The sequence below is a fragment of the Pteropus alecto genome, unplaced genomic scaffold (genome assembly GCF_000325575.1).
Source record: "Pteropus alecto unplaced genomic scaffold, ASM32557v1 scaffold88, whole genome shotgun sequence".
NCBI classification, from domain to species: Eukaryota; Metazoa; Chordata; class Mammalia; order Chiroptera; family Pteropodidae; genus Pteropus; species Pteropus alecto.
The window spans coordinates 3,038,639-3,056,010 of record NW_006494611.1 but is presented as its reverse complement, the minus strand read 5'-3'; the positions used below and the strand labels follow the sequence as shown (position 1 = coordinate 3,056,010).

Below are 17,372 nucleotides of genomic sequence, written 5' to 3'. Positions count from 1 at the left end.
TTTTCTATAGCTCTATTTTCTTTCTAAGCCCTCATCTGGATCACTTGTCTCTTCTGCCAGACAGAAGATAAAGAAGGAAACAGAGGACTTGAACAACACAATAAAACAGAACAACTACATCAAACAAACATATGAACACTCTACTCAACAACAGTAAAATACTTTTATAATACTTCTTCTTTTATAAGAGCACTAATCCCATCATGAGGGCCCTACTCTCATGACCTCGTCTAAACTTAATCACCTCCCAAAGACCTCACCTACAAATACCATCACCTTGGGAGTTAGAGCATCAACATATGAATATTGGGAGGAGATAAACTTTTAGTACAAAGGAGATATCATGAAGATTTTATTATTATTCATTTTCTTACCAGTGAGATCTACTATCTTGAATTTCATAGGTTTATTAAGTATTTGTCATTTTTCTTAGGTGAATAGCCACTTTACGTCATTTGCTCATTTTCCTACTGAGGTGTTCATTTTTAACTTTTTGATATGTAACATTCTGCTACAGATAGAGTAAAATTTTATAGTCTGTTTTTCTTCTGAAATTTGTTTTTTAACAGTAATTTAACATATAAATAAATTATTAATTGTGATGTTTAATTTCTATTAATAAAAAACTTAATTTTTAAATATAAGTTTTTCATTTTTTTAATGATTCTTACTTTGGTGTCATTTCTAGAAATATCTGAACAACAGCATCACAAGAATTTCGCAAGGAATGTTAGTAGTAACAATAGTAAAATTACTGATAATCGCTACCAATAATTGAGTATTTGCTATATATCAGATACTACATACATTATTCTATTTAATCATAACAACAAACCTATGAAGTAATTATTGTTCCCATTCTACAGATCAGGAAACTGAGGCTCAAGAAGACAAAGTAACTTGCTTATAGTCATGTGACTTGCAAATGTTGGAGCTGAGATTCAGTACTTTTGCTGTGCATGAACTCTGGACTTCATAAACAGATGAATGGATCTGGGACCCCTGACTCTGCTGTGCTGGCTACTAGGTGTATTATCTTGTGCGTATCCCTTTACCCCTCTGAGCCTTTATGTCACCTGTAAAACTTGCTCAATAATAAGTCCTTCATCCAGTTCTTGAGGGATTTAAATGAGAAAAAAATATGCAATGTGCCTGGCACCAAGAGACAGTCATAAAAGAGAGTTAGCCACCCTCTCTCTTAACTTTTCCCCTCCCCTCTCTTTGTTGAGGGGTAAGGTGGAAGGGAGGTGAGAGAAAGGGTAAACCAGTGCCTGCCGTGAGGTGCACAGGTGGCAATCCCAGGCCTAGCTGATCTAAGTGAGGAACAGAGTGAGGTGAAGTGCCACAACCCTGAAAGGGATCCACCCTGGGAGTGGCTCAGGTACTTCCAGCACGGAGGTATGCTTTTCTGAGTGTGGGAGGCCAGGGTGGGGCTGGATCAGAGAGATCTCTCTACAGCTAAAAAGCAGCCACTCTTGCTTGTGAGAAGAGCCCTGTTAGGTTGCTGCTGCTCATCTGCCAGCTCTTGCCCTGTTGGCCCTGACACACACGCGGAGACCATGGGAACCCTCAAGGGACACCTGCTGCCAGGGATGTTCTTCCTCTTCTTCTCACTCTACTACTCGGTGCTGACGTCCTTGGCCCTGCTACGAAGACAGAGGTTCTGCAAGCCCCCTCTGCCCCCAAGGGAGAAGCGAGGACACAGGTGGTGGCAGCTGGTACCTGTGGAAGGGGTGGTGAAAGTTGTCATCACCCTGATTGGCATCATTCCTGAGTTCTTCTACCCACCAGGAGTCAACCGGCTGAAGATGATAGACTGGGAGGACCCTCAGCGTCCGTTTCTGTTCCAAAACAACTGGCAGCATGTCACTATGTATGGGTTCTTTCTGCTCAGTGGTGTGGTGGACATTGTGAGCCAGTCATGCCAGGCACGGCAGAATATAAAGCTGGAGCGAGCAGCTGAGGCCCTGGCCTTCTGTGTGCTGGCACTGCTGATGGTAGCCCACATTGAGAACAAGAGCACCTTGGAGATTCGTGTGCATATCCTGTTCATAGTTCCTACCTTCCTGGTCAGCCTGGCGCTCGCAATCGAAGTCTGGGTCCCTGATCAGCCCCAACTCTGGGTGCTCAAGTGTTGGATGGGGCTGGTGCTCAGCAATTGGCTGCTGCAGCTCTGCGTGGTGATGTATGTTCCTCCCTCTGGGCAGCCCTGGAAAGGAGAAAACCCCGCGGACCTCGCCTTCCTCTCCATCTTCTTCTGCTGGCACCTGGGCTTAGGGGCTGCCATACTGGCCACCATTTATGGCATTTGCAGCCTATGGCATCATCACTACTCTTCCTGGAAAGAGTCCTCAGGTGCCAGTTACCACCTGTGCCCCACAGGATACAGCAGTGAAGAGTTCGAGAAACTCGGGGCAGGGGCAGAGGCAGAGCTGCAGGATGGGGGTGTCTAGGTTTAGAATCTGTCTTTGTGCTAGCCTTTTATAATGAAACTTTTGAGGATGCTCACTGTGTGCATAGCATGGAAATGTCCTAGGATCTACGATGTGTCTTTCCATCACAGGAGTCATTTTCCTTGTTCCTAAATAAAAGTTCCAGCTCCTAGGATTACTCCTATCTATCACTCTGTTCTCTCCAGGTCTGTCTCTTTCTTGTCTCACTATTTAGGATGGTTCCTGGCCATGAACTTACATTAAATGAGAACAAAGAGTAGTGCTTTTCTCTGACAGCTTTTGGAATCCAAGAGGAGAAAATGAAATGAAGTAATAGGAGATGGAGTATCACTGGGAACTCAGAGAGGGGTCTATCCATCTGAGGCAAGGCTGGCTTAGTGTGTGTATGTATGTGCCTCTAGCTGACATGCTTAAGTGCGTGGGAAAAAAAGGGGGGGTCCATTTTTGCATAATGGTGAGGGCTCCTATCTTCTTCATTTCTCTCTGTTTTTTATTTGTACTAAGTGTAGTGGCTTGAGGAACTTGTTTTGTTTTATTTTATTTAAGTTGAAACTTAATGAGGCTACTTCTGCTTTCTGAGGGAGTAAAGAATTAGGAGAAAGAGATGGCAATCAATTTAGCAGAGGCTCAAGTCTGGGGAAAAAGGAGGCAAGGGAAGAATTCTCACAAGTGGTTGTAAGAAACAAGAATTATATTTATGTAGTTTTAAATTGTTTGTTTTTACCATGATATAAAGCAACGCTATTGTCCCAACTCTTTCAGTAAAGTCTATGATACATGCATGTCTTGTGTGAGTGATTGTGGGGCAAGATCAAAGAGAAGGCCCCAATTTCAGTTGGTAGGAGCAGAGGGGAAGGAAATTCATGAGATGTGGAGTGCAAATGAGCCAAGTGGTTCTGAAGATGCAAAAATTCAGAGCTCAGAGGGACAATGAGAATGTCAGCCCCCTGGAATTCACAGAATTTTCATCTAGTCATCAAGCAGCTTCTCCTCAAATGAGAAGAGGTGATAGTAAATTCATAGACTCAGTGAATACATGAAAGCAAACTACATAAAAATCTTATCCCTGGGTAATTAGAAAGCCACTGCTTTGAATAGCATGAGTCTGCCTCTGTGAAATGGTAAACCCAGTATTTGGAAGTCTGAAGAGGCAAGAAGAAAGGAGGAAATGCTGGCCATAAATGTGGCTAAAGGACCATTGAGAAAAATCCCCACTCACGAAGCAGCTGCAATCACACTACCTCCCCTCCAGTCAGAAATGCTGTCCTCAAAGACTGAAAAGCTTCAGGAAGCATAGAGAGGCATTTGCGTTTTCAGAGTGGACAATGGGCTGCATGTTGTCATCTGAAACAACACTGGATACTCCCTAAAGAAACAATGTGCAAGAGCATGGAAAACAAACCCTGAAAACTCTGGGACGGGGGTTAAGGCAGGAAAGGAGGCAAGCCAAGGGATGGAAGTGGGGCAAGGGTCTGGCAACTCTCACTGGCAGCACTTGGAGGGGAGGGACACTCTGGACCTAGAGGAAGAGGAATGTGTCTTCCTCCAGCAGCTGGAATCAAGCCAGCCCCAGCCTTCCTCTCAGGCAAAGCAGGAACCCTTTCTGTCCCCACCCTGAAATGACCAGAAGATCCAGATTTACCCCAAAGCTAATAAGAGCCCCTCATTTTACAACACCCTTTCAAGGGCCTGGGAGGGGCCATGGAAAGGTGTTCATAGTACATATCACTGAAAAATTGCAAAAGGAAGTTATTTCTGCATTATTTTTTCTAAATAGAGATCTCCAAATTTTATAAACTTAAGATTCCACAAAATCTGGCTGTGCCCCACCCTGAAGACTTAAGACAGATTTACTTTTAGAATGCCTTATGATAAACACATCTCAGCCTGTTAGTGGAACATTCTTTACTCAAAGATAATGTTAAGGCTTTTTCTTCTTCAATTTAGAATCAAAAAGTTTAAAATGCTAATGACATCACATACTGGCTGAAAACCACCTGCTAAAGTATAGTCTCTTAGTCAACAACCATAAATAAGTGTTATCAGATCTTGACCTAATTTAATAAGGAGGAATTAGAAGTACAGAAGAATGATGGCTAGGTGGAGTAGTGGGAAATAATTTACAGAGGTGGGTCCTGTTTATCTTCATTTGTGCTGTGGGGGAGAATTTTTGTCTTGCACATCTTGCCCAGTGTATTAGTCAGGGTTCTTCAAAGAAATAGAACCAATAGGATGTGGATAGATGGAAATTTTAAGGAATTGGCTCATGAGATTGTGAGGGCTGGCAAGTCCAAAATCTGCAGGGCAGGCCAGCAGGCCAGAGACCCAGGGAGGAGTTGATGTTGCCATTTGGGTCTGAAGGTAGTCTGGAGGCAGAATTCCTTCTTCCTCAAGGCACCTCAGTCTTTTCTCTTTAGGCCTTCAAGTGATTAGATGAGGCCCCCCCAAAATATGCAGTGTAATCTGATTTACTGATTTAAATATTAATCACATCTAAAAAATACCTTCACAGCAACATCTAGTCTGGTGTTTGACCAAACAACTGAATACCATGGTGTAGCCTAGTTGACGCATAAAATTAATCATTGTACTCAGCCACCCAAATATGATTAATGTCAACTGTGTTTGTTGTGAGTTTTGGGGACCTTCCAAAATAATTATAATAACTCTATTTAAAGAAATTTTATCATTATAGGTTCTGATTACATTGTGACTATGACTATATAATGTTATATGGACTTCTTCCCTTTCCTGTTCCCTCTAGAAATAGAGAGATGGAATGATGGGAGTGCAGGTGGGTGACGGTTATTTTTAAAGATTAAAAAATAACGTTTATATGATTTGGGGGTATTATTCATGTTACACATTTTAGACATCTTAGAAAATACCAAAAAGTATTTTAAAGTATTTTGAAATCTACCATAATAGTCCTTGCCCAGAACTAATTACTTCCTGGGAGGACTAAAAGGATAGGACGTTATCTAAATCACAGAGTGAATGATAGTGTTTATCTATCAGAGATGAGACTTTTTCTGGTGATGATGACTGATGTACCTGATGATTAAGGTATGGATGACTAAAGTGGTTTGGAGGTGAAGGTCACTGAAGATGAAGAAATTCAGAACTGGGCATCTAGCATTGTGGGAAGGGACTGAGCAAGGATAATGACATGCCTGGAAAGATGGCAACCTTGCCTGGAAAAGGACTCCAGAACCCCTGTCTTTGCTGAATTTGGGCAGAGAGTTGGGGAGACAAACTAAGGCATCAAGGAAGGCCAGAAGACAGCTTTGACAGAAGAAGTGATCAAAGTTAAGCAGAAATGGTAATACCTACCCCACAGAGGTATGGTGAAAAATAAATGAGATACTGCATAAATGACACTTAATACAGAGTATGGTATACAGTGGATACTAATAAATATTAGTTTGAGAGACTGAATATACAAATGGGCAATGACCAGACTATGTATAAAAATAAAACTCTGACCCACAATCTTTAGCAACCAGTCCAAGAAACCAATTCATTATCTACAGTCACCCACCCAGGAAGCCAGCCTGCTATCTACAAGTCAGACTTGCAGAGAATCAGTTAGTAGCCTCTAATAACCAGTCCAGGAAGCCAAACAACAACCCCTGTAACAATTGACCCCAAATGGACAGGACTTGATTAGTAACTAATAGCTTCCCTCATTTTTGTCCATGCTTCCAACTTAGAACCAAACAGAGAAAGACAGCTCTACGTCCCTAACCAATCACATGGAATACTCCACTTCTAGCTAGCCAGCCTACAGCTTCCCGATGCCAACAATCTCCAATCGGGGCACATCTGAAACCTTCCCTTTTTTCCACTATGAAATTTTCCCACTTTGAGTCTTTGCCAAAAAGCAAGTAATAGTGACTGGCTCCCTTGCTATATAGCAAGCTCTGAATAGATAGCCTTTGTTTGTTCTCCTTTGGTTTGTCTTCATTTATTTCCATATGTTCAGTTCTTTCATTTATTCATTCAAATAGTTACTCAATATTTACTGAGCATTCACTATATGCCAGACTCAATGCTAGGCCCTGGAAACAATGAAGTGATCCTGCCTTCAAGCTGATTGTGGTTCAGTGGGAGAAGAAAGGTAAACAGCAAGCCAAGTGCCATCTGAAAAGGGCTGTGATTAGGGGCAGCTATGTCCGACTTGAGATCAAAAAAACACTTCCTAGAAAAGTGATGTTTCTTTTACTTAACTCAAGGGGTTCACCACTTGGGGTATTCCATTCAAGAAGGAGACATGGTTGTCATTAGGTAGTTTTATTTACTTGCGGGAAGTAAAGGAGACATGGGATTCACACCTAATGTTCTGTATCTCTAAAGGAAGGTTTAGCCGTTGCTTATATACACTATTTTGTTAATTACATGTTGATTTCTTAGTGACTCGCTAAACTTATCCTGTTGGCTCCTCAGGCTCATCAGGGTACAGCTGCCTCTGCAAAATACTGTGCTACATTTTAAGACTTAGCAAGAATAGCATTTAGTAAGAACTGCCCAGACCTTGAGAACTTTGTCCTATCTAACATCTCCATGGGGACCTAAAGGATGAGTATGGCCAGAGGGAGAGGAGTGGGGAAAATATTCGGGAGAGAGGAAAGGGCCAAGGGAAAGTCCCTAGGTCATAGCGTAAGCACAGAAGGATGTGAACAAAACAGGACAGGTGGACCTTGGTGTTTGAGCCTGGAGTTGTGAGCCATGAAGGTAGAAAGGCAGACAAGGGTCAGATTCGTTCTAGTCCACATGAAAGAATTTGGCCTTTAACCTGAAATCAATGATAATGATTAAATTTCCATTTTGGAAGCACCACTCAGGCTCGATGTGGAGTGAGGGCTGGAGAAGGGCAAACTTGGAAGCAAGGAGGCCATTTAGGAGATTAATAGGTGATGGTGGCTGGATGAGAATAAAAGTGCATAGATAAGACCAAAAAAAACGAGGACAGTTTAAGGGGCCTCTGGGACAACATCAAGCATATCAACATCCACATCATAGGGATACCAAAAGGAGAAGAGGAAGAGCAAAGAATTGAAAACCTATTTCAAGAAATAATGATGGAAAAAAAAAAAAAAACAGAAGAAAATAGACATAGAAGCCCAGGAAGCATAGAGAGTCCCAAACAAGGTGAATCCAAAGAGGCTCACGCCGAGACACATCATAATTAAAATGCCAAGTTTAAAGACAATGAAGAATCTCAAAAGCAGCAAGAGAAAAGCATCTAGTTACCTATAAGGGAGGTCCCATAAGACTGACAGCTGATTTCTCAACGGAAACTTTGCAGGCCAAAGGGATTGGCACAAAATAGTCAAAGCGATGAAAAGGAAGGATCTGCAACCAAGATTACTCTACCCGGCAAAGCTATCATTTGGAATCGAGGGACAGATAAAGAGCTTCCCAGATAAGAAAAAGCTAAAGGAGTTCATCACCACCAAGCCAGTATTACAGAAAGTGTTGGAGGGACTTCTTTAAGAACGAAAAGAAGGGGAAAAAGATTTAAAAAAAAAATATGAATAATAACATGGCAATAACTACATATCTGTCAACAACTACTTTAACTGTAAGTGGATTAAATGCTCAGATCAAAAGATAGCGTGGCTGAACAATAAGAAAACAAGACCTTCACATGTGCTACCTATAAGAGTCTCACTTGAGATAGAAAAATACATACAGACTGATAGTAAAGAGATGGAAAAAGGTATTTTGTGAAAATAGAAATAAATAAATAAATAAATAACAGCTAGAGTAGCAATACTTATACCAGATAAAATACACTTTAAAATAAAGGCTATAACAAGAGACAAAGAAGGACTCAATTATCCCACTTGTGGGTATTTTTCTGAACAAAAGCAAAACACTACTTCAAAGGAACATGTACATCCATATGTTCATTGCAGCCTTATTTGCAATAGCCAAGACATGGAGGCAACTTGGGTGTCCATCAATAGGTGAATGAATAAAGAAGAGGTGGTACATATATAGAATGGAATATTACTCAGCTATAAAAAAGAATGAAACCATTCAACAACATGGATGGACCTGGAAAGTATTATGCTAAGTGAAATAAGTCAGAGAAAGACAAATGCCATATGATTGCACTTACATGTGGAATCTAAAGAACAAAATAAATAAAACAGAAACAAACTGATACAGAGAACATTTCGATGGTTGCCGGGTGGGAGGAGGTTGGGGAGTAGGTGGAAAAGGAGAAGAGATTAAGAAGTACAAATTGGTAGTTACAAAATAGTCATGGGGATGTAAAGTACAGCATAATGAATGTAGTCATTAATATTGTCATAATAACTATGTACGATGTCAGGTAGGTACTAGATTTATTGGAGTAATCACTTTCTAAGTTATATAAATGTCTAATCACCATGTTGTACACCTGAAACTAATATCATATTGTATGCCAACTGTAATTGTAAAGATTTTTAATTATTGAAAAATTAATTTTTTAAAAAAGTGCATGGATTGGAGAGCTGATTTAACAATTCCTGACCAGAACAGCATGGATAGAGGTTAGCAGAGTGAAGGAGGGGTGAAGAAGCCAATGCTTGCACAGCTGAAAAGGAAAATAAATGCAATCACCGAGAAAACCAGGACAGAGGGCTGGAGGTAAAGATATGAATTCTGGATAGACATAGGACATCTGAGGTGTTGTTATGGAAGCAGGTTGGCAGTACAAGTCTGGAGCTCAAGGAAAGAGATGGGTAGAGACGATGATCTGGGAGTCATAAGTGGTCATCAAAGCCATTTCTGGTCACCCAGGGATAGATGAACTCACCCAGGGAGAGGGTATAGGGAAGAGGGCTTGGAACAGAACTCTGAGAGGCACCACATCTAACTGGGAAAAGAGAGAGAAGTGCTTGTAGGCAGACCACCAAAGAGCATCCAGGGAGGTAGGAGGAAAACCAGGAAATTGTAACACAGAAACCAAGTATTGCTTTTGTTACATAAAGGGAGTAGGCAACAAAGAAAGCCTTGTTTCTTATTCCTGATTCCTCCTTCTCTTCCTTCCCCTCCCACTGAAGAACAGCGTGCAGGACACTGGGAGGAGACCTAGTCTAAGACTAAGACTAGTGGAACTGGTCCTGCATTGCCCCATATATTGCCCAAGCTGCCTCAACCAAGTGCTTGCTGGTGTTGCTACTGGTCATGAAGTAAAACTGGATGATGAAAGAATAGGCAGAAAAAAATATGTTTACAGCATAGTCCCCCTAAATCAGCTAAGGGTTTTACCAGTATCTTGGTAAAGTGAGACTGGAAGTTAATTCAAAGACCGCGGTGACCATTATTCTAGTTAGATGTGTGTACATTGCGTAGTTAGCTATTCAGTTCATCAGCCCTGGTTATTGACTGCCTACCATACAATAGGTGGAAACTGAAATCAAATTTCCTGTCTCTTCACTAGCCTGTGAGTACAAAAGGGACTATAGGAAGGATAATTAACCACATTTCAAGGTCCTCCAACCTCTTAAAGCCTCATCCAGGTATCACCCCAGGCCCTCCCAGGTCTCTCTCTATCCCTTTCTTTCTTTCCCTCTCTCAGTATCTCTCTTTCTTCTCCCTTTCTCCTCCTCCTCCTCTCTCTCTTCTCCCTCCTCTCCTTCTCGTCTTGCCCCTCTTCTCCTTCTTCTTCCTCTTTCTTCTCTTTCACCCCACCCCGCCTACTACCTACAGCCCAGGCCACCTTCTGGCTTCCAGGTGAATCCAGAGATAACCCGCCCTGCTTTCTCACTGCCTACGATGTCCTTGATAACGAGGCCACTTTCTTCCTCCCTTCACAATTCTTTGAAGACACTGAAAGGAGCAGGGGCTCAACCTAGAGAACGTTCTTCTCCCTGACCTGTGCATCCATGCACATCAGCCCTCGGGAAAACAATTCCTTAGCTTCCCCTGACAGCCCCTCTCTGCCAGGACACAGGTCCCAAGAACCACTCTCTGAGAGACAGAGTGCACGGTCCCCATACAGCAGGATCCTCACAGTCCTGAGAATCGACCCATTCCGTGTCCTGGGACAGAATCTAAAAGCGTGGAAACTGGGAGACTGGGTTGTGGCAGAAACTTGACTTTCAATCTCTTTGTACTACCGACTGTTACCATGTAAGGAAAGAATACAGATAATACGTTTGATTTTTTGTTTTTAAGAGAATTCTAAGTAAAAAGTTTGCCAAGGGCACAGAACTAGCTGGAAAACGGTGAGGAATGAAAGGAGCTCAGTATTGCCAAGCGTTCCGCAGCTGTGCCCAACACACTCCGCAGCCACTCTCTTGTTACAGGAGCCCTGGCCTGAGAATGGCCGGGGTGCCGTGGCCTCAAATTCCTGAGGGCGTCCCTCTTCTCTCCCAGGGGCTGGGGCGGAGGTCATGAACTCAGCCCAGAGCCCATCTCTGCCGCAACGGGGGGCTGCAGGGGCGCAGCTGCGCATGGCACTCGTTCAAGAAGCTTGATTTCCCCAAGCCTGCGCCCAGGGGAGGAGAGCGCGCCTCCCGCGACGTCTGACTTCCCCGCACCTTTTTTCGTGCCTTCGCCCTGGAGGCCCTGTCTCACAGCCTGGGAGAGGACCGGGAGCATGCGGTGGACCCGCCCCTCCTGAGTCGCCTCTGCCCTCAGGGCCTGGCGCGACACCAGATTCGGGAGGTGGAACCTGACCCTTGGAAGAAGTGTCCCGCGTTTCGCAAGGATGTCCAGGGCGAGGCCCCTGTGCTGCCGTGCGTCCTTCTCTCACAACTGCCGGTTCCAGGGCTGACTGGCTCTTGCTATTCAAAGGTTCATACGGCTGAAATGAGGACGGAGATGGATGAATCATTGGTGGATTGACTGATTCATTGCAGTCATTCATACATGCAATAAATATTTCTCTAGCGCCTTCTGAGCACTGGGGAGGAATCCGTGAACAAAGCAATGATTTCCACGTTCGCAGACCTGGGGTGGGAGGTGGTTGGAAAGGAAAATAAACAATAAAATTTTAAGATTATATGTTGATGTTTAGCCCTAAGTAACCTAAACCACCTCCTCCCACACACTACTAAAAGCAAAATTTCTTTGACAAATTGCTTTTCAGTATGCGCCAAGGGAACCAGCAAGTGGCAGAAGTATGCTGATTCAGGAAGGGCACCTGCCCGAAGAGCTGGGCCACTGGGAAACACAATGCTTACGAAAGCAGCAACGTTTTTTTCACTCATGAAACATCATTTATATTAATTATTAGGGCTTCTTAGAATTTTCTAAGTGCCCTTCCCCCTTTTAGCAGCTAATTTTTGAAAAGTAAGAGAGAAGGGCAGTTTCATTCCAGGAGACCATAAAAACACTTTTGCCCTTTTGTTTATCAGTCAGTTCCCGGCAGGATGGTTGAGATGCCAGATGTGGTGACATCAGTCAAACGTAAAAGCACACATCTGAGGCAAATGCTAGAGATACATGATTGTCCTAAATGGGAATAACAAGGCTTAGTGCCCCGACAATAGTGCCCAGTGTGTCTAAGTAAGGGAGAAGCGTGAATGAATAACAAAAGAGATCAAAACCAGAGGATAAAATCGACTCCAAATAGGCCCTCGCCAGTCATTTTCCTTAGGCTGCAAAGCAGAATAGTTTGCTCTGTATTTAGTTTGAGGACTTTTTTTTTTTTTTTGGAAATTGACACTACCTGCTCATTTATGTGGCAGCCTGTGCAAGGCCTACATTCACACACAGAATTTATATGCAGACAAAAGAAAATACCATGATTTATCTGTGCACAGGGTCAAGTTCAGAAAATTTCTATCCATGGTCCTACCAAACTCAGTACCCTCTTTTTATAACAAATACTTTGTAAAGCCCTTTTACCATCTTGAAATGAAGTTCACAGATAATATAATCTACCTACACACATAACTGTGTAAACTATATGTAGGTACAGATATAGACATTGCTATAATACTTGTTGATGCCTTCCACCCAAAGATGTCAGGAACATACTTGTAGTTGAACAAGTTGAATTTATTGCTCATCGCAAGAAGGGAGAACGCATGCCACAGGGGTGGAAAGAACTTAGAGGATTTAGGTTTATGTCAGGTGACCTTCCGGGGGGATTCGTGGAAACAGTGCTTTGCCTTGGATTGGATGCTGTCAAGAAGTGAGAATTGTTCTGTTCTTAGGTATTTTAATAAACGTTACCCAGGAGGAAGGCAGACTAGAGCAAGGCTAAAGCTATCACAAAGAAGCAGTAGTCATCTGTATTAGCCAAGATAGGGAGATGTTTTGTCATTTCTGGGGTTTGGAGCGTGTTCACATTTTGTCTGTGTTCAGACATGATTACAGAGCACTCTTGTTTTTATCTGGATCCATCAAGGGCACAGAATGGCTGTGCCTGATACTGCTGTTCTGTGAAACTGTTTCTGTGCAACAGGAGAACGCAACGCCGAGCGGTGAGTGCCAGTCTGGCTCTCAGGTGTCAAGGATTGCTTTTCTTTTTCTCACATCCTAGCTAAAATAAAAAGGAGAGATAAAAATGATCAATAATAAAATGATATACATTTCCATGTGTAAATGCTCCAGCAAAATTATATTAGAATACATATTAGAGTCCGATAATTCCACCTTTTTAAATGAGTCAGTTTGCATTTAAAAGTGAGAATATTGGGTCTATAGCCATGCCACCCTGAACATGCCCAGTCTTGTCTGATCTCAGACACTAAACAGGGTCAGGCCTGGTTAGTACTTGGATGGGAGACCACCAAGGAAGACCAGGTGCTATAGGCATAAAATAAATAAATAAATAATAAAAGTAAGAATATTGGAAGTGTTTCCTTACAATGAATACAAAACAATGAGAAAGGTTCCAATTAATATCAGAATTAAAATCCATTTTAAGATATAACACACCAGGCTCATTTATTATATGATAAGAGAAAGAAGAGATAACCTTAATGGAAATATGAATAACATGTTAAGCAAATTATAGGCTATCAAGGAAGAAAATATAAGGAAGAACAATATTCTCAGAACAGCATTGGGCTTAATTTTAAAAGTAGTGATGAAAGAATTCCTTTTATATGACATGGAACAAGGTAGTGATGAAATATCTCAGAAATCATATTTCCTGTCCTGAAATTTCAATATCCATTCAAGGCATGCATACTAATACTTAAAAAGACCTTAAAGACCATATATAATAAACTGCAAGATAATGCATATTTTAGTATATATAATGAGATTTGCTCCAGGCCCCTGACCAGCCCCGGTTCCCAATCCTGAGTCAAACTGAGGTAGACTAAAAGGACAATAAGACTTACCCTACAGGATGATTGTTATGACTAGAGAGACTGTTTGGGACATATATGGTTCATGGTGCTTTACAAGCTAGCCATTGTCATGATTTTGGTCTGTGTATGCACGCACAAGCACACACTAAAAACAAAAACAAAAACAAAAAAAAAACAGAGAGAGAGGATGTTTGTTGCTTGGGCTTCCATAATTGCATGGAAGGCACTCGATTGATGTGTGTGGTCATGTTTGTAGGAGAGCCCTAGGCAATGCTGTTGCAGGCTTTAGACAGTGCAGGCTGGTATTGAGGGGTAAATGGGGGTTGGACATAACTGAATTGGGACTTGCTCAGTTTGATATATGGACAGTTGAGTACAACAAGCTTCAATATATTTACCTTTGTGCCTTTTTCAGTAGTACAGACCTCCTGAAAAATGGTAGGTTTGGGGGAGGGGTTTTTTTGTGTTTTTTTTTTTTTTTATTAACATCACAAAAATGCAACCCTACACTTTACATGGATGAGTTTTGGACCCTATTTATTTTATTGTGGCCTGAGGTTATTTTGTTTCATCAGGTGGTGAATAGAGGCTGGATTGGAAGAGAATACAAGAAGTCTCAGAGAAGTTAGGCCTTAAAAGGTAGACCACATGGGACTGTATCAGAGTAGCAGTAAAAATCTCGTAAAACAGCAAGGAATCCAAAATGAATAAAATAACACACAATTGTCACAAAATGTTTTTCTCCACATTGTTCTAAACATCTGGTGCTAATTTTTTTAATGGCCTACAAACCTTTTAAACGGCCAGCAAATTATAGCTGAGGCTCAATCTGTGGTGCATACGATGACTTTGGGCAAGGGTATTCTTTTTCTATGAAATCATGTTCAAGGGCTTCGAATACTGCCAGCGTCTTTGTACCCATTGTCGAAGATTTTGAAAATAAATACCCATCACGGCTTTGTTTGTTCCTGAACCTTACCATGGTAAGCAGAGAGCTTCCTTGGCCCACAGGGGCTCGCGACACAGCCAATACTCCACAGTTCTCACCATCTCTTCAATTTTTCTCAGAACAGTATCATCAGAATTCAGAATAAAAAAAATAATTTCAGTGGGCTTTTTTCCTGTCATCATTCTAATAACCTATTGTTCACCGGTAATTGGAGTTTTTACTACAATGTGTTGCTTACCCTATTTTGTAAGCATTTATATTATTTCAAAAGAAAACACCAACAACTTTACCTTCTACTCAAAGACATTTTTTAATGTTCAGTGAAAATCGTAGTTTTCAAACTTTTCCTTTAAATCTCAGAAATATAATATGCTGTCAACTTTATAAATGTATTTCATTGTAAAATCTTCACTTTATCTTGATGGGGTCAGTGTTTATTTAAAAAGAACTGCAGAGTTACCACGTTGGCAACTGTTCACATGTGGGCAGTTATAAATCCAAATTTTCAATGTTCAGCTGAATATTGTTGACCTTTTGCATTTCACATTTTGTCATATAGGCTAAATCAATATATTTCTATGTAAATGTAGAATCACTGTGAAGATGACAGTTAAAATTCAGAGGAATTTAGTGACCCCGATAATACAAGAGGATTGCCATAGTGACTCTTTCAAAATGGTGACCTGTTGGTAAAATTTTAAATAAAACAGAACTCTCTTTCCTTGATGGACACAGTTAGTAAGCACCTAGGAAATTTGGTGCTTACTAACCTTGCCAAAAAATAACAACTTTGCATTCATTTGTAAAATGGAATTACAGTAGTCTCTCCCCTTTATCTTTGGTTTTGCTTTCTGTGGTTTCATTTACCTATGGTCGACCTCGGTTCAAAAATATTAAATGGAAAATTCCAGAAATAAACAATTTATGTGTTATAAATTACATGCCATTCTGAGTAGTCTTAGTCATTCTACTCCAACCCACCAGGGACATGAATCAAACCTTTGTCCAGTATATCTACAATGTATACGCTACTCACCTCTAGTCACTTAGTTATCTTGAGTTACATTTGAGGCCTCAAACATTACTGTAAGGCCCTTGAAAGGTCCTCTGACCAGCCCATTAGTCTCAGTTATCAGATTGGCTATCAGAGAGAGAAAGACCACGTTTACATAACTTTTATTACAGGATATTGTTATAATTGCTCTATTTTATTTTTAGTTATTGATGGTAATCTCTTACTGTGCCTGATTTATAAGTTAAATTTTATGTTAGATATGTATATATAGCAAAAAATATAGCATATGAGGGTTCTGTTCTATCTGTGGTCTCAAGCACCCACTGGAGGTCTTGGAACATACCCCCACAGATAAAAGGGTACTACTGTAGTTCTGGGCTCAAATAATTACAAGCAGATTTTTTTACCTACATAATTCTAGGTTCAGTTAGATTCTAGAATTGGATCATTATAAACAGCTTTTCCACTTGTATTTGAAAATCCTGAGACACAGAAGAGAAATCTTTGTCACACCAGTGAGGCCCCACAAAATGCCAGCAATAACCCCTATTCATTGTGACAAAAAAACAAAAACAAAACAAATTTCCAAAATACCCCTGGTACCCTTGGGAGTAGTATTGCCATGCAGAGAACCACTAATTTTTATAAAGTTACAGTCACACATCTGTGCTTTACAATCTAAGTTACACCTGATTAAATAAAAATATAGTTACACAAACATAATAAGGGCTGTTTTAAAAACTTTGTGTGGCTCAGGCCCTTACTTTAGAGGCCCTACCTTAATTATATCAAGCATATTAAAATGCACTCTCATCCTACAGTAAATAAACTAATAGCCAAACCTGCTATGTGCCAGGCACCATACAATACCATTCAGTGAGTGTTGTATTTTACAACACCCTCTGAAGTAGGCGCTATTATTAGTCCTATTTTACAGAGGAGGAACAGGTACAGAGAAGTTCAGTGACTTGCCCAATTCAGACAGCTAGTAAGTGATGGAGCCAAAATACAAAGCAAGGCACTCTGATGCCAACATAATGTAGCTTGTACAACTCTTGTAGAGTTTCTATTTCAAGACAATTTAAGATATCATTTATGAGTTAGTTGAGTTGCAGAGGACTTAACCTTTGTCAATTTCAGTTGTGGAGTTTATGTTTTGTAATTTGAGCCAATCATTTAACTTGAGGTCTCAAACATTATTGTAAGGCCCTTGAAAGGCCCCCAGGTCCTCCGGTACCAAGCCTGAACTGTCTAAAGCCTACAACAGCACCTTCCAGGCAATCAGAAAGACTCACACCTTCTCTTTCTTGTTTTCAGTGTGTGTGCGTACATGCACGTTGCATGCAGGTGTGTGTGTGGTATGTATAAACAATGACAATGGTTAGCTTCAAAAGCACTGTGAACTACGCAATCATTTATCTCTAATTGCACCCATCCTGCAGGATAAGCATAATTACCTCAATTTGTGGATGAGGAAACTGGTGTCAGAAGTATCAAGTGACGCCCAATGTTACACATAGCCTGAGAAAAGACAGAACTAATTCATTCCTGGTCCTTATGACTCCAAAGCCTCTGCCCCTCCCCTACCTTGGATGACTCAGTATCGACCCCTTGAGGCTTTTCCGTCTCATTGCCTAACACTTTCCCCAGTAAGGGAACCTCAGCAGGTTTCTAATTGTCGTGCC

The 17,372-nt window shown here is 41.3% G+C and overlaps 1 protein-coding gene and 2 pseudogenes across 1 annotated transcript; all 3 read left to right on the top strand.

Annotated features, from left to right (window-relative positions):
* Positions 1–1,559: 1,559 nt before the first annotated feature.
* On the top strand, positions 1,560–2,453 carry LOC102879057 (transmembrane epididymal protein 1A-like). The gene has a single exon (XM_006925795.1). It carries the CDS (start codon positions 1,560–1,562, stop codon positions 2,451–2,453), a length of 894 nt encoding a protein of 297 aa, XP_006925857.1.
* Positions 2,454–13,101: 10,648 nt separating this feature from the next.
* Positions 13,102–13,220, top strand: LOC112474202 (annotated as a pseudogene).
* A 1,346-nt stretch (positions 13,221–14,566) lies between these two features.
* The window catches only part of LOC107196690, a 7,467-nt pseudogene continuing 4,661 nt past the window's right edge, over positions 14,567–17,372 (top strand).

What these genes read in the sequence shown, in the direction of transcription:
- LOC102879057 (XM_006925795.1), top strand. Translation starts at nt 1,560, where the DNA reads ATGGGAACCCTCAAGGGACACCTGCTGCCAGGGATGTTCTTCCTCTTC.